This window comes from Orcinus orca, chromosome 15 (assembly GCF_937001465.1).
Source record: "Orcinus orca chromosome 15, mOrcOrc1.1, whole genome shotgun sequence".
In the NCBI taxonomy this organism is placed as follows: domain Eukaryota; kingdom Metazoa; phylum Chordata; class Mammalia; order Artiodactyla; family Delphinidae; genus Orcinus; species Orcinus orca.
This window is the reverse complement of record NC_064573.1, coordinates 21,099,195-21,114,812: the sequence shown is the minus strand read 5'-3', so window position 1 is coordinate 21,114,812 and position 15,618 is coordinate 21,099,195. Positions and strand designations below refer to the sequence as shown.

Below are 15,618 nucleotides of genomic sequence, written 5' to 3'. Positions count from 1 at the left end.
CCATAAATGGCAGACTCCAGGTGAATCCTGCAGTGGGTAAACCAAACTTTGGACCTACTGGAAAGTAAGTACTAAAGGAAGCTCAAAATGTTCACTGTCTTTCCTTTATTCATCTTTGGTTCATTGAACATGTTAAAGATATTCTCTTGTCCTGAGACTAACGCCACCTAACACTTTTTAAAGTTATTATCTATTATGTGTTCATCAGTGCTAAACATACATAGGGAAGGAGATTTAAACAAAATGGTAGTCATAGTTCTTGATTTTGAAAGTAGTAGATCTGGTATTAATATATTTGATAGATCAATACAGATTTTCTGGGCTGATCAAAATTTGGGAGGCCTGATATTTATAAATTCTGCTGATCAAATGCCTTGTTTCTTCTACATCCAGTTATGTGGGATAAATCTGGGTTTTGTGATTGAGGGTCAGTCTCAAGGAGAAAATAAGGTAGAAAAAGGTTTTCTGCTTTGGTGTTATTCCTCCAGCCTTTTCCCCCACCATCCTGTTTGTTCATGCATAGGCGCCCGGGTCTCCTGTTTGTTGATGGAAGTGCAGGGCAACTGTATTCCAGTGGGCTCTTCCCAGACCATCCCAGACCTTGACCCATGATTTAAGGTGGTAAATAACCCCCAACCCTAACCTCCAGACCACCCCCTACACAGGATAATAAACCTGACTGTATGTAAGTGACTTTGATCATTATCAGTCCTTTTCATGTCTGTATTATTCATTCCCCTGGCTATGCAATAGCAAAGGCGTATTTTTCAAGCTGTTTTTTCACTGGAGAGAAAAAGAATTGAAAAGGGGAGAGAGAAGATTTTATTTATTTGATTACATTAAAAGGTAGTAAGTGCTTTGGCTAATATGATTTAACACTTATACTAATTATGGTTTTTTAAATTACAGTTCTGGTATATATCATACAAATCAAAATGTTATACAACCAAAAGTAACCCCCTCTTTATCTTCTGGTGACATATATTAAGTCCCTGCCTGTTCTGATCGTTAGGTAATATGAGGTTAAAAGAGCTGAAGGCATTAGGTGAGAACCCGTAAGTGGGGCAGAACAAGAGAAGAAGCAGATGCATTTGTCTGGGATCGTGGGCCGTGAGGGGAAGAAGTGTCTCCAGCTGATGAATTATAAGGGAGCCCACACTTGAGATGGGGAGGCCTGTGGACCACACTCAATGAACTCAGCACATTTTCTGCTCTCAATTTTGAGTTTCATCTGAGAATTGTGTATACATTTACTTCTGAGTGTTTTATGGTAACACTTGGACCTCTCAGTGGGAATTACAGTTTCTATCATTCAAGGGAACCTGCTGTTTATTATTTAGATAAATTTAAGGCATTTACTCTTCCTCAGTTGAGACACAGAAGATCATTTCTTTGCTTTGACCCTTACTGATTTTTTTTTCAATTAGAGACAGTGTGAAAGGAATTTGTTAAAGGTCAAATAAGACAAATACATAAAAAGCAACTGGATAGAAGTTTGTCCAGGAATGGTAAAAAGTGGCGAAGCAACCTTAATTGCAACCCACAGCTCACCATTGGTGATACTATAAGTCCCTAGCTCTTCAGGACTGAGAGTTACCCAGATGTCTTTTTTAAAAATAACTTTATTGAAGTATAATCAACATACAAAGTCTGTACATATTTAATGTATACAACTTGATGAGTTTGGAGATAAGTGTAAACCTGTGAAACTATCACCAGGATCAATGCCGTAAACATATCCATTGTCTCCAAAAGTCTCTTCCCACCCTCTTTATTTTTTTTTGTTATTAAAAACACAGCGTAAGATCCACCTTCTTAGCAGATTTTTAAATATACAACATTGTTAACTATAGGCACCATGCTGTACAGTCAGTCTCCAGGATTTATTTATCATGTGTAACTGAAATTTTATAGCCTCTTTAAAGCCAGTGAAAAACTCTACTGTGCTATAGCAGAGCAGGCTAGACTGTACTGGCTTAATTGCAACAAGAAAACAAAAGAAATAGCTTTTCCCTTCACCTTGAATATTTATTCATGTAAGATGAAAAAAGCTAACAAGACTGTTTTCCTTTTCTCTGGGGCTTTTTAGTAAATGATGATATGATAATAGCATGGGTTGCATATATCATCAGTAATTAGAAGAATACATTTTCCACAGAATCCCCAACCACTCTGTTTGCTGAGGTATAGGTACAGCAGGCAGCAGGGACATGAGACAGGCCAGGGAGTGTCCAGAGGCAGCGAGGAGAAGGACAGGAAGAGAGAGGATGGATGAAGCGTGTGGTCTGTGGTCCTGAACTAGAGGGCTATTAGAAGGAACAAGGTAGTGGGGGAGCTACATAGCCATTTAATAGATATTTAATGAGATGCATGAATGAATGAACAACTATAATGAACTTCACTTGTGTGCCTATAGACCAAATATTCTTATTAAAGTTTTTGTAACTGGTAAATCCATTACCGAGAGGAATGCAGCTTTGAGGGTGGTGAGTTTAGCACAAGGTGGCAGCTCCAAGCTTGAATCCCCTTCACTGTGAATTAGCAGATGATTAGCAGAATCTTCTTCTTAGAACAGGGGTCAAAGACTGCAGCCTGGAGGGATGGCCAGATTTGGCCCTTACCCTCTTTTTAAAATAATGGTTTGTACATTTTTTAAATGGTTAACTTTTAAATCATCCTAGAAATAACTATATAATATCCTCAGTGTTGCCTCTTGGCCCACAAAGCTGAAAAATATTTACTATCTGGCCCTTAATAGAAAAGAAAGTTGGCCAACCCTTCTTCAGACTGCTCCAGGAAATATTATCAGTATGAATATTGATAATTTTTGTTTTTATTGACAGTAATATTGAGTAATCTTTATCATTCACAACCAATCTAAGAGAATGAGATCCATTTTTTTAACCTCTGTTATGATTTTCTTTCACTGATATAGGCAATTCTCGTAAATTATTCATGTTTTTGTCAGTGTAACTTTATTCAATAGATATTTATTAAATGCATCTGAGATAGTTAAGGGCTGTGTGATACAGAGAGACAAACGTGATTCATTTCTGCTCCCCAGGAGTCTGTGGTAAAATAAGGAAGAAATTCTCATAAATATGTGATAGAAAGAATAGAGCCACAGGAGACGTTGAATAAAGACCTATCACTTCTAAGAGCTGGGACTGTCACTGCTATGCAGGGAGACTTTCTATCTCTGTACAGGCCTGTGGTCTAACTTTTCCATTTTGTAAAATGAGAGCCTGATGAGGATTAATGTTTATTATTTAATTGGCTTAAGATTTATAACTAGTTCTAAGATATTATTGGATGTCCTGCCATATTGGAAAGCAAGTGAACTGAGAGTGCCTTTTACTATAGTGATTACAGCTCCTAGAGAAATCTTTGCCCTCTGTTTTGTTTGGTGTCTGTAGTAGGACTTGACCAGCAAAGGATTTATGAATAATTCAGTCTAGAGAACTTTCCAGATTGCATCCAATAGTGGCATTCCAGACATTCAGATATTGACTCGATCTTATACATTTGAATAATGCATTTTAAAAAATATATATATGGTCGGGTCACTCATTCCTTGGCCACTGTTTGGGCACAGGGTGCCTTCAACTCTGGTCCCCTCCTGCTAGTATGCTGGGTCCAAGGTAATAACCACTGGATTCTAGGAACGACTGTAATGCGAACATTTCTAGAAACTGCTAAAGCTAACTCATGCACACAATTAACTCTTTTTAGATGAGAAATACACTTGTGTGTCTTCATTTTCAGACTTCCCATTATGGTTTTGATCCTTTAAAGAGACTTCGTCCTTGCTCTCTAAGTCATCTCCTGTAGAATCTAAATCATCATTGAATAAAACAAGTTGTTTACATGGGTCCTTTAATAAAGGCTGACCTCCTGAGTGGTTTAAAGCTCACTGGCTCTCAGTTCCAATGTTGATGTTTCTCTTATCATTGTGGGTTTTCCTTCTTGATGTCCTCCATAGACTAAGCAGGAAAAGCTCACCTTTCTGCTGTGACAAGATACAGTAAATATCCTGACAAAGAGAACTAATAAGAACCTGCTGTATAAAAAAATAAATAAAATAAAATTCAAAAATTCAAAAAAGAAAAAAACAGAATGACTACATTTTAATAAAAAACACTGTTGGGCCTCTGTGTCAAGAAAATTGGGATCATTATAACACAAATGTTTTACCAGTATGGGTACCCCCATCAGACTTTATACCACAATATCAACCATGAGGTTTGCTGAATTTTCAAGGCTTTCCCAGGACCTGTCAGACCTTTATGGAATTAATCCTTCACATATTCAGCAGTTTCCACAAGATGAATGCTTCATTTCTCATGAATCATAATAAAACAGCCTGTGCTTTGTTGGCAGAGTGACCTCTGCAGTCTTTTATTTTCAAGAGAAAAGATTAGACTTTCTCTCTATTTCATGGATAACGAAGGTGGGTTGTTGGTCTCTTGGCACCTTCAGTACCTGCGCCTCTTTGTGCTCTCATATAAGTCTGTGATAAACTGATCACAGCATGATTATAGCAGATCTCTTCATATAACAAATTTTCTCCTAAATTTGAGGGTAATTTTTGTAAGTAGCAAAGTTAATATGTGTGAACTCATAGACTTTTATAACAAGAGAGCTGAAGACACCTAGAAGTCATGCAGTCTGACTCCTTGTTTCATTGTTGAGGACATCGGCTCCCAGGGGTGTAGCCCATACTCAGAGGGGCTAGTGAGTGACAGAGTTAGGCGAAGTACTCAGGTCTCCTGACCCCTTGTGCTGAGAGCTTTGTTTTGCAAGTGTGCCTTTCCTGCATATAAATTATGTAAATTGCTCTATTGATCTACTTGGACTCATCCTGGACTCTTTTCTTTTCTCAACAATCCATATCTAATCCCTCAGCAACCCCACTGACTCTACCTTTAAAAATGGATCCTGAATCTGACCATTTCCTATCAAGTCACATCATCTCTCACCTGGACTATGGCACTAGCCTCCCAACTCGTTTCCCTTCTTCTTCCAATGACCCTTGTTCTCAAAACAGCAACCGGGATGATTCTTTTAAAAGAAGATTTCTCAACCTCAGCACAATTGACATTTTGGACTGGATAATTCTCTCCTCTGAAGGGTTGTTCTGTGCATTGTAGGACGGGTAGCAGCAACCCTGGTCACTTCCCACTACATGCAAGTAGCACCCTTCCCAGTTGTTACAACCAAAAGTGTCTCCAGTGTCCTGGCTGGGGGATGGGAGTGTCTTTCCCTATTCAAAACTACTGTTTTTATAACATAAGTTGGACCTTTGCACTGTCTTGAAAACTCTCCACTTGGTTTCCTTCTTTGTCAGTGTTAAAGCAAAGTTATTTTACTTGTCTACCAGGTCTTACACGTCTCCCTGTGACCTCTTGGTCTTGTGTCCCCGCAGATTTCTTCCCCTAGATACCTATTCTTCGCCTGTTATGGATTGGATATTTGTGCCCCTCCCACCGCCCCTGCCCTGGCAAATTCTTATGTTGAAGCCCTAACTCCTGGTGTATATTTAGAGATGGAACCTTTGGGTTTAGTTGGGGGCCTCATGACGGGATTAGAGTCCTTGTAAGAAGAGGAAGAGAGATCAGGATATAACCTCTCTCTCTCTCTCTCTGTCTCTCTCTCTCTCATATTATTACAAACATGTGGATAAAATAGCAAATTACTATGAATCAAAAAATGAATCATTTCTTACAAGGAAATGCATATAAATTTCAACAGTGGCTGTCACCAGGTGAAGCAGGATTATGAGCGAGTATTATGACATTCGGTTTTATGTTTATATGTTCTTACCTGTGTATAGTAAATATGGGCAACTTGATTAATAATAAGGTTCTGAAAGTTGATTGGTCTCTTAACAATACCTGGCATTCCAATGCTTGTCCACTTTTCACTGTCATCTGGATGGAGAGATTCCTATGCACTAGATACCCATTACCTGGTACTTTTTCTAAATACTCTGAAAAACCTTTCTCAGTGTTCCAGTTGACAGCTGTGCATTCATAAAAAGCAGTCCATGCCCCTACTGATGAAAAACACAAGGGAGGAGAAAGCCAGCTTACATTTTACCAAAATGAGGCAGGGGATAAAGGTTCAAACCCAGGGCAGATTAAGCAGCACATCGAAGTTTCTCTTTTAAGTGTTAATTTTGCATGAGGCCTAGGGAATGATAACCTAGAAGTCAGACTGTGTTACCTGTTGAGCTGAAAAACAATCCCATTACAATTTGCCCAGTATCACACAGCAAAATCAAGCTATGGTTTAGAGATTCAGCTCTTGAAGCAGCAAAGAGATGAGAAAGCTACTCCCCCACTCTACCTTGGCCCTTATCATTTTTCTTTACCATTGGATTTAGCCAGCGGACACTCAGACAGTTGCCTGGGGCACACACTTCTTGCCCTTTAAAAACCTCAGATCTCTCTGCAAAGCCTCCACTGCTTTGTGGAAGGTGCCACGTGCTCAGAATGTGTGATGGGGAGCCTCTGTGTGGGACCATGGCTTCTTGAACTTCACATCCTGTATTTGTATTTCTGAATTTTGCTCCCTGTCTTGTAAAGGGAAGAGAAAAAGAAGGATTGCTGTGTTAAGAACAAAACAGATTCAGCAACCTTTCTACCTGTATATTTGGTGGTACTGGACTAGGTCAGCAAGTGTCCTGACACTAAAATTACTTTTCCTGATTCAGTCATGGTAATTTTCCAAGAGTTCACTCTTGGTAGATACATCAGAACTGAGAAGGGTAGTATGAATTCATATACTATTTGCTTACTTTTGCGATGGCCTCAGGGAAATAATTTCATGGGGGATAAAATTGCCAGATAAAATACAGTATGGCCAGTTAAGTTTGAAATTTGAATAAATAACAAAAAATGTCTTAGCATAAGTATGTCCTATGCAATATTTATTTAATATCAGCATTTATTATCTTAAGCACATATATACTAAAATGTTATTTGTTGTTTATCTGAAATTCAAGTGTAACTGATATCTTTAATTTTTATTGGCTAAATCTAGAGATGCTAATGGGGGAGAAACTGGAACTATCCTTTAAAATTTTTCATTTCATCCATTGCTTCCCTACATTTTTCGGTACGCGGGCCTCTCACTGTTGTGGCCTCTCCCGTTGCGGAGCACAGGCTGCGGACGCGCAGGCTCAGCGGCCATGGCTCACGGGCCCAGCCGCTCCGCGGCATGTGGGATCTTCCCGGACCGGGGCACGAACCCATGTCCCCTGCATCGGCAGGCGGACTCTCAACCACTGCGCCACCAGGGAAGCCCTGTTTCCCTACATTTTAATGATACTTAATAAATTCCCATAGTAAAATGCACTCGTGTTTCTTCCTGTTAAGTCTTTGCCTTATTGAAATTCAGTAATAAATGCCATAAAACCTCATTCATTTCTGATTTCCGTTTGTTGTAATAAAAACTTGAAGTCGAACGGCTTGAACATAGTCTCTCTGACGGGCTGGAATGCACACAATCCTTTAAAGATATGACCACATCTTCTGACAAGTATTTTTACCATGTCTCTTATTGTAGTCGAAAAAAAGCACTGATACTTCACAGAAACCGCTGTGGTCATTGGTTCTGGCTTTGGTTAGATACACTTTCTCACTCTGGGCTGGCTGCAGTTAATGTTTGGCATTAATATGAAGCATATAAAGTATACCTCCAAGGCTCTAGCAGAATGAGTGCTAATATGGTTTTGCCCATCTGGAGACTAAACTGGTCTGAGGGGCAGGTCACCCAGGCAAGTGTTTAGAGTTCCAGTATTTTTAAATGCTGTAATTATACTGTGGAGCTAAAAGGTAATGAAAGAAATGTAATCTGATAAAGAATACTATGTTTTCCAAAACTTCTTTTGCAAGAGGATTATAGCTATTGCAGCTGATTAAAAGAAATCTTTTGACAGCTCCTTGTGTGAACAACCAAGAATGTTCCAAAGAACATTCTAAATGTTCAATTGACTCTAGAATTTTTTTTTTTTTTCCCCTTAATCCAGTATGGCCATTTGGTGTCCAGAGTGCTGGTAACAAAGGAAAGATGAGGTGTCGTCACCAATAGCCCTCTTTCTTAGCCTTTTCCCTACTTTTTTTTCAGCCTCTCAAAGAGAACTATACAACAAATGTTAATAAAATATGTGTTGGGCTTCCCTGGTGGTGCAGTGGTTGAGAGTCTGCCTGCCGATGCAGGGGACATAGGTTCGTGCCCCGGTCCGGGAAGATCCCACAAGCCGCTGAGCGGCTGGGCCTGTGAGCCATGGCCGCAGAGCCTGTGCGTCTGGAGCCTGCAGCGGTGAGAGGCCCGCGTACCGCAAAAAAAAAAAAAAAAAAGTGTTGAAATGGTATTCAGTTATTCGCATTCCTGGATCAGCCTGGTAACTTCATCTTTCTACTTAGAATTGACCATATTGCACAAATGCACCAAATATGGAACATTATAACAAGATAGTTCAAAAAACACAAGGATCCCCAAGCTGTAGGGATCCCCAAACTTCCCCAGCTGGAAGTTTTGGAGAAGCAGTTCTCAAGCTTTAGTGAATGTGAGAATTTCCTGGAAGGCTAATTAAAGCACACATTGTGGGACTCTGCCCCATTGTTGCTGACCAATTGCATGTGTCTGGGGTGTAGACTGAGATTGTGCATTTGTAACAGGTTCCCAGGTGGTGTTGCTTTTCCAGGTCTGGGGACCTTAGTTTAAGAACCACTGTGTCAGATTTATAATCTGATATCCTAAACCAAGTAATGTTCACATTAATTAGGGGACCTGTTAATTCATGGGTTTCTGTTTTGTTTTTTAAATCCCCTCCCCCATCACATAGCCTCACAGACATTATAAGCTTTTGCTAGGGCTGATTCCAGAGTGGCAGCTGCACATGTAAGTGATGTTTGATTAATTGAAAATGGATTATATTCCATCACCCATAGAATAGTTTTAATTTCTTTCAATGGAGGTCTCTTTCTTTATCTTAGCACAAGAGAAACAGATGCAGTAGAATATATTTCTAAGAAAAGATAATAATGGCAGAACTTTCTGGGTTGATTACATGAATTTGGGGATCCACAGACTCTCCAAGCGTCCCAAAGTAAAAGTTTTCATCATTTGAAAGAGACAAAATTATGCATAGTAAGTTCTATGGGGATTTGTATGACATTTTCTAATCTTAAAATCTTTTAGGAGCTTCTTTTTTACATTCATGCTACTTTTCATAAATTTCATTTTTAGCTTTTATTGCTTTAAGCAGAAGCTCTAAAACATTGGACTTGGAAAGGAGTTTCTGACTTCATAGGGAATTATTTTTCACACTTAACAATGTTTAATATTGTAGATGAAATGTCATACCTTAAAAATCCATTCTAAGTCTGCCTCTGTGACTGGCCTTTGAAATTAACAAGAATATGATAAGGAGAGCAAGCACAAAGGGACTTAATCTTATAGAAACATTTTTATTATTTGCTTGATCATTTTGGTGAGTTTCTAAAACACATTGAGGATCTTCTCTATCTCTAGGTGCTCAATTAATATAAATCTGGAATATCCCTAGGAGTGTTTCTCCTATGCTTATTTATGTTTGACAAAACTAAAGCAAATAGATGTTAATATTTCTCCTTTGGGTCACCTCTTAAGAGTAGGCCTTCCTCTATATTTTCATTAGGAGAACATTAAAGGTTTTGCTGTGTTCGTATCTACTTATGAACTACCATCTTTCAGAAGAAGAAGAAGAAAAAGAATAATGTCTAAGGAAAATATGATACTCTATTTTTCTTGGACCAACACAGATAAGAAACAATACCAGTTAGTTAAATGCATATATGGCTCTTTGCCTAAATCCTAGATAAAGAAGATTTAGGAATCTTCCCAAGACAAAATTTGGAGAGAGAGAGGGCTGAGACTCACTTATTCTTATCATGAACTCTGGTATCAGACTCACTCATACAAATTTCTTACTGGATGGGATTTTGGTATTCTCAAGTACATTTCTCTAAATATAATTACCTTATGTAATTTTATAGCAGGCCAAAAGGATTGCTTCTATGAAGCAAGACTGGGAAATGTTACTATTTGAGGGTTCAACAGAATGACCATGGGCATCTTAAAAATAAAACCAAAACAAAACAAAGTGAAAACTTCTCCTGTTGGCTTTCTTCTGGATGAAATTCTCACCATTGTTATTCTAATGTAAAATCCTCTGTAAAATTGTAAAGTAGGTAGTTTCATTTTGACTCTTCCAAAGCATTCTTCTATTGCTTTCTGATTAAATCTTTCACCCATTTCCTAGGCGATCTGTATCCTCATCGAACTCTGCCCAAATTCCAGCCACAATTTTTTGAGCCACAACTTCCAAATGTTATGTGTACTTCTTTGCTTTCTTTAGTTTTATCATCTTTCTTTCTCTGCTCCTACATTAAATCAGTGTAGTTGATTTCACATTGAATTTTAGATGAAACAATTTGATATAATTATTTTATAAGATACGATACACTGGTAGGCCCATCCCTCCAAGGGGAACTAGTACTCTAAGAGAAGAGGGAGGAGGATAGCCTAGATTGAAGTCAGTGTAATTATCAGTGAGACATTTCTTAGGCCTGTGTATACTCTCCAAGGGGGTGGAGGCAGCTTGCCCCTACCATGAGCTAAAACTTTGAAACCAGGACCATTGGAGACACACCTCTTATTTCTCAACAGATTATATTTGCTTGGGTCCATGCCCATCTTTTCTAAAAATGAAATAACTAATGCAAGTTACTTCAAGCAGCGAGACACCTTTATTCCAGAGTCACATGTTCAAAATATAATTGTGAAAAGGAGCACAAAAGCTCACATTGCCAGCAAACTGCAAGGGTAATTGTATTGAAGAAATGTTCATCTTTATTTAACTTTCCCAAATTATGTATTCACAGTGCTGAAAACTGTCATAACCTCCTTGTTTCAGATTAAGTGGATTATTTATTTGTGATAATGGGCACATATGCTCATTAACATGGTGTCATAAACAGCTGTGTGAAATATACTGTGTGTTCTGTGACATAAATAAGGTGTTCAACATGAGGTGGTGGTTTAAAATATAGGCTCCAGGAAGAACAAAAAAGCAATCAGTGCTTTTTAATATAGTTGCCTGGTCTTAAATTCTAAATTTTTTTCTGCCTTATTAATGCTACTTGTATGGAAATTGCAGGTATTACTCTAGTGAAATATCTTGACATTTAAGGACATTAGAACTTCTTTCTACTTTCTCATCCTTGGTGTATCTCTAGCTAGCTGTTCACTGTTAGCAGCTCAGTAAGCTTAGAGCAGCGTTCATTTGATGGATGTCTTCAACCCATCCTAATTCTGAAAGTTCCCAAACTGGATATTGAATTTAGAGATCATCAAGTTCAACACCCTCATTTCACAGAAGGAGCTGAGCTTCTGAAGATTTAAAAGGCTTGTTTGAGTCCCAGATCTTTAAATAGTAAAGCCAGGACCAAGGGCTAATTATCCAGACTTCTGATGTGATGTACTTTCCACTAGAGGGGTGGGCAGTAATAATTAGGCTGGCTACACCAAAACAGTCTGACGGGAGGAGGGCCTTATTGGACAATGAGAGGGTGAGGCTGTATCTTTGGGGATTTTTACCATTATAATTTACGGTAGACACGATGCTCACTGTTATTTTACAATTTATAATAATTTGAGCAAACTTCCAGCTGCTTTCTTTGGGTAAATGACCTAGTTGGATGAAATGAGTGTATGACAATGAATGATGGGCAAATTTCAACAGAAACAATAAAGTAACAGACTTATTTTGAATATAAGGTTTAGAAAAATTGGGTTTGTGGGAACATGGCAGATAACACCATGGAGAAACAGTGAGAAGCTGTTCTGCTTTATCTTGAAAGTGGAGTATACAAAGCTAGAAACGAGTCTGTCCATTGGTGCTAGTATGGGTCAATCCTTTATTATAAGAGTACTGATTATAAGCAATTTAGATGCCTGCCTTTTAAATAATAGAAAACTGGAACATTTTCACCAAGTATAACAAAAATTGTTCCCATCACAGAAAAATTAAGGAAGCTAATGAAGTTGAGATTGTTATCCTGGAAGATTGAAGCCAAACATAACTTAGGGGAGGGAGTATTTTTAAAGAAATTAAATGTGTTCCTCTCCTCTGCACTGTTACACAGGGTGATTCAGGAGAAAAATGGGATTAAATGGAAGCAAGAAAATTCAGTTAAGACTCTAAGAATGATTCAATATTGAAAGCAAGGGATATTGTAGAATCCCTAGGCCCAGAAATCATTGAAAATGAAATTTAAAGTAATTGAACTTGAGTGATTTAGGTATACACCTGTCTGAGCAAAGGGTGAGCCCCATGACCTCCTGAGACCTCATCAAAGTCTTTGATTCAACAACCAAATATTCTGCCAAATGCTGTGATGCCAGCCCTGAAAAGAATGTACTTAAACTAATTGTAGGTGTTTTACCTCCTCCAGATTCTTAAACAACCTTCTATTCTTTCTGTTGATTTCTTATGTTCATAGATGTTTATGAGAAAAAATCCAACTATAATATTCACCTAGACTTCCTGGCTCGTGAGCAACATTTGGATGGAAATTGAGACACATCACGGGTTTGTGACTTTAGGTGGTAGCTTTATTGACTTGCTTCTGCAAGTGGCATCTCTTGCCTATTTAAAACACACCTGAGCTTTGTTCTAAATAACTTGTCCCACCCAGTTTGGAGCTGGTTTTTTGTTATTATTGTTAATGAAATACTGTCTCTGAGTGGATTTCTTTTTAAATTTATTGGATACTAAACTCAGAATGCAGAGATAGAAATAGCACCCTAAATCTTAGCTACCCCACTACTAACCATGGCTACTTTATTTATTTATTTAAAATATATATTTATTTATTTTTGGCTGCGTTGGGTCTTTGTTGCTGTGTGCGGGCTTTCTCTAGTTGCGGCAATTGGGAGCTACTCTTTGTTGCGGTCCATAGCCTTCTCATTGTGGTGGTTCTCTTCTTGTAGAGCACAGGCTCTAGGCGCATGGGCTTCAGCAGTTGTGGCATGTGGGCTCAGTAGTTGTGTCTCATTGGCTCTAGAGCACAGGTTCAGTAGTTGTGGCGCACAGGTTTAGTTGCTCCGTGGCATGTGGGATCTTCCCAGACCAGAGCTTGAATCCGTGTCCCCTGCATTGTCGGGTGGATTCTTAACCACTGTGCCACCAGGGAAGTCCCACCATGGCTACTTTGGAAAATATTAGTCTATTCTGTCTAAATTTTCAAGTGTTGATTGATATGTGATGGTGGCCATGCCTAGATTTCTATAAATTCTTAATTTGTTATATTATTACTTTTGGGACCGATAGTTTCATTAATTGTGGTTACCTCAATTGGACACTTTTTCACTTCTTTAACACAACATCCTTGATTTTAAGTTTCATTTAGCCTTGGACATTATTCAAAGCCCCCAGGTGTTTTGAAAAAGTTTTGTGAAGAAAAGGCAGGGGATTGACTCCTGAGATCTATTTGAATAAGTGACCATATTTCCCTGTACTTTCATGTTCCAGGTTTCCAGATTAAGTCTTTCACATCACTGCGCTTCCTGTCGGAACCTTCTGATGCCGTCACGATGCGGGGAGGAAATGTCCTCCTGAACTGCTCTGCAGAGTCTGACAGAGGAGCTCCAGTTATCAAGTGGAAGAAAGATGGCATCCACCTTGCCTTGGGGATGGACGAAAGGAAGCAGCAACTTCCAAATGGCTCTCTGTTGATACAAAACATACTTCACTCCAGGCACCATAAGCCAGATGAGGGACTCTACCAATGTGAGGCATCTTTAGGAGATTCTGGGTCAATTATTAGTCGGACAGCAAGAGTTGCAGTGGCAGGTAAGTGGATTTTTCCTTCTCCTCCTCTTCCTTCTCCATCTCTTCTTCTACTCCTTTTTTTTTTTTCTTTTTGAGATTAAAAAAAACCCCTAATATTTGTAAAAACAACTATATTTTTTAAGAAAAAGGAAAAAATGTAAAAACATGTATGTTTATTTCCTCACAGTCTTGATTGACTTTTTGCCTAAATTAGCTTGGAAAACAATAGAAGAATCTCAACAATTAACATAACATGATGAGATTTTCCAAAACAAAATTTGGTTCAAGTTGACCCACTACTTATGTGTAAGGAAGGAGTTTTCATTAATAGAAAAATATTAGAAAAATAATTTCCTAATTAATTCCATCTTACAGCCTCACTAATGATGAAAATTTGCAGTGTGTGTGTGTGTGTGTGTGTGTGTGTGTGTGTGTGTGCTTGTTTATTTGTTTGGGTTGTTTTTTTTTGCCTTTAGAGCAGTGGATTTTATTTTAATTATAATGGCTATAACATATAAATCTCTAAATGAAAAATAAAAATTTGAATAGTGCTTCCAAATATCTTTATGCTTGGTAATATATTGACTCAATAACCAAATAATAAGATGAAAAGTTTTTCTTTTTATATATATTTTGAAGTGGTGCAGACCCTGAAAGAAACAGTACTGAATGTTCTGGAATCCATGGATATTGCTCTTTTTTGCCCCACTTATTTTGGTTAGAGGGTAGCTCATGATTATTTCTTTTCAGAGGTAGACCTGTAGGAAGAAGAATTAAATTTTCCTCATTTCTGTAATAATTCAGCTAAAAATTGGGCTTTGACTTTGTTTTTTCATCTTTTTCTGTTGTTTAATTTTGATATTGGTCACAAAACAAGGCAAATGGATCCAACCTGAAAAAAATTTAGGCCTTCAGATAGGTAAACAGGTTTGAAGGGCTCCTTTCAAACTTAATCTTCAGTTCTATTCACTTGAATGAATAGGCCATAATGTAGTCATTTGATATGGGTTTCCTTCCCCAGGGTCCATGTAGTCTGTATACAGGAAGACTGATGAGAATGAGGACTCATTTTCAGCCATGACATTTGCTAGGACAGTCAGGCAGGACCACCCCCCCACCCCTTGTACTCTTCTAGTAAAGATGCGATAAAGTTGAAATCTGAAAAAAGGGATTTTGTCAGATTATGATATAAAAAATTAGATCTCATAGATAAGCGATCAGTCCATAAATTCAACTTCCTGCCACTCTTTTATGGCTTCTTTTCCCCACCAAGGACTCTTTTTCATATTTCAGTTAAACAAGACTATTCTAGAGCAAAGATGTCCTGGCGATACAGTGGTCAGCCGTCTTGGTTTAACCTGGACTGACCTGCTTTTAGCACTTGCAAGTACTGGTCCTGAGAACCCCTCAGTCCCATGTAAAACCAGAATAGTTGGTCAACCCACCTAGTGGAACCTTCCACCTTCTCTAGCAACGCTAGACTGAAGCATGGGTGCAGAGCGTCTCCTTCACTCAGGACACACATGAGGTGGCACCTGATCAGGAAAACCAAGGCTACCAGCCACCTGGGATCTCTGAGTGATGGGTGTCTGAAATGTGATTGACGAGCGTAAAGTGTGGAGAGAACTGAAATTCTATGTTAATGATGATTGATTAAAAAAGAAAAGTGGAGCAAGTGTTGAGGGTTAAGGTAAAAACTGCTTTCCTGGAATGCTCCAAATGAAGCAGAAAGGGTA

The 15,618-nt window shown here is 38.5% G+C and overlaps 1 protein-coding gene across 1 annotated transcript in view; it reads left to right on the top strand.

The window, feature by feature from the left end:
- Positions 1-15,249, top strand: part of LOC125961283 (netrin receptor DCC-like) — a 393,835-nt gene extending 378,586 nt beyond the window's left edge. The window contains exons 2-3 of the mRNA XM_049698141.1: positions 13,583-13,903; positions 15,176-15,249. Coding sequence (XP_049554098.1) covers positions 13,583-13,903; positions 15,176-15,249 — 395 coding nt within the window. The remainder of the gene's footprint in view (positions 1-13,582; positions 13,904-15,175) is intronic.
- The last annotated feature ends 369 nt before the right edge of the window (positions 15,250-15,618 follow it).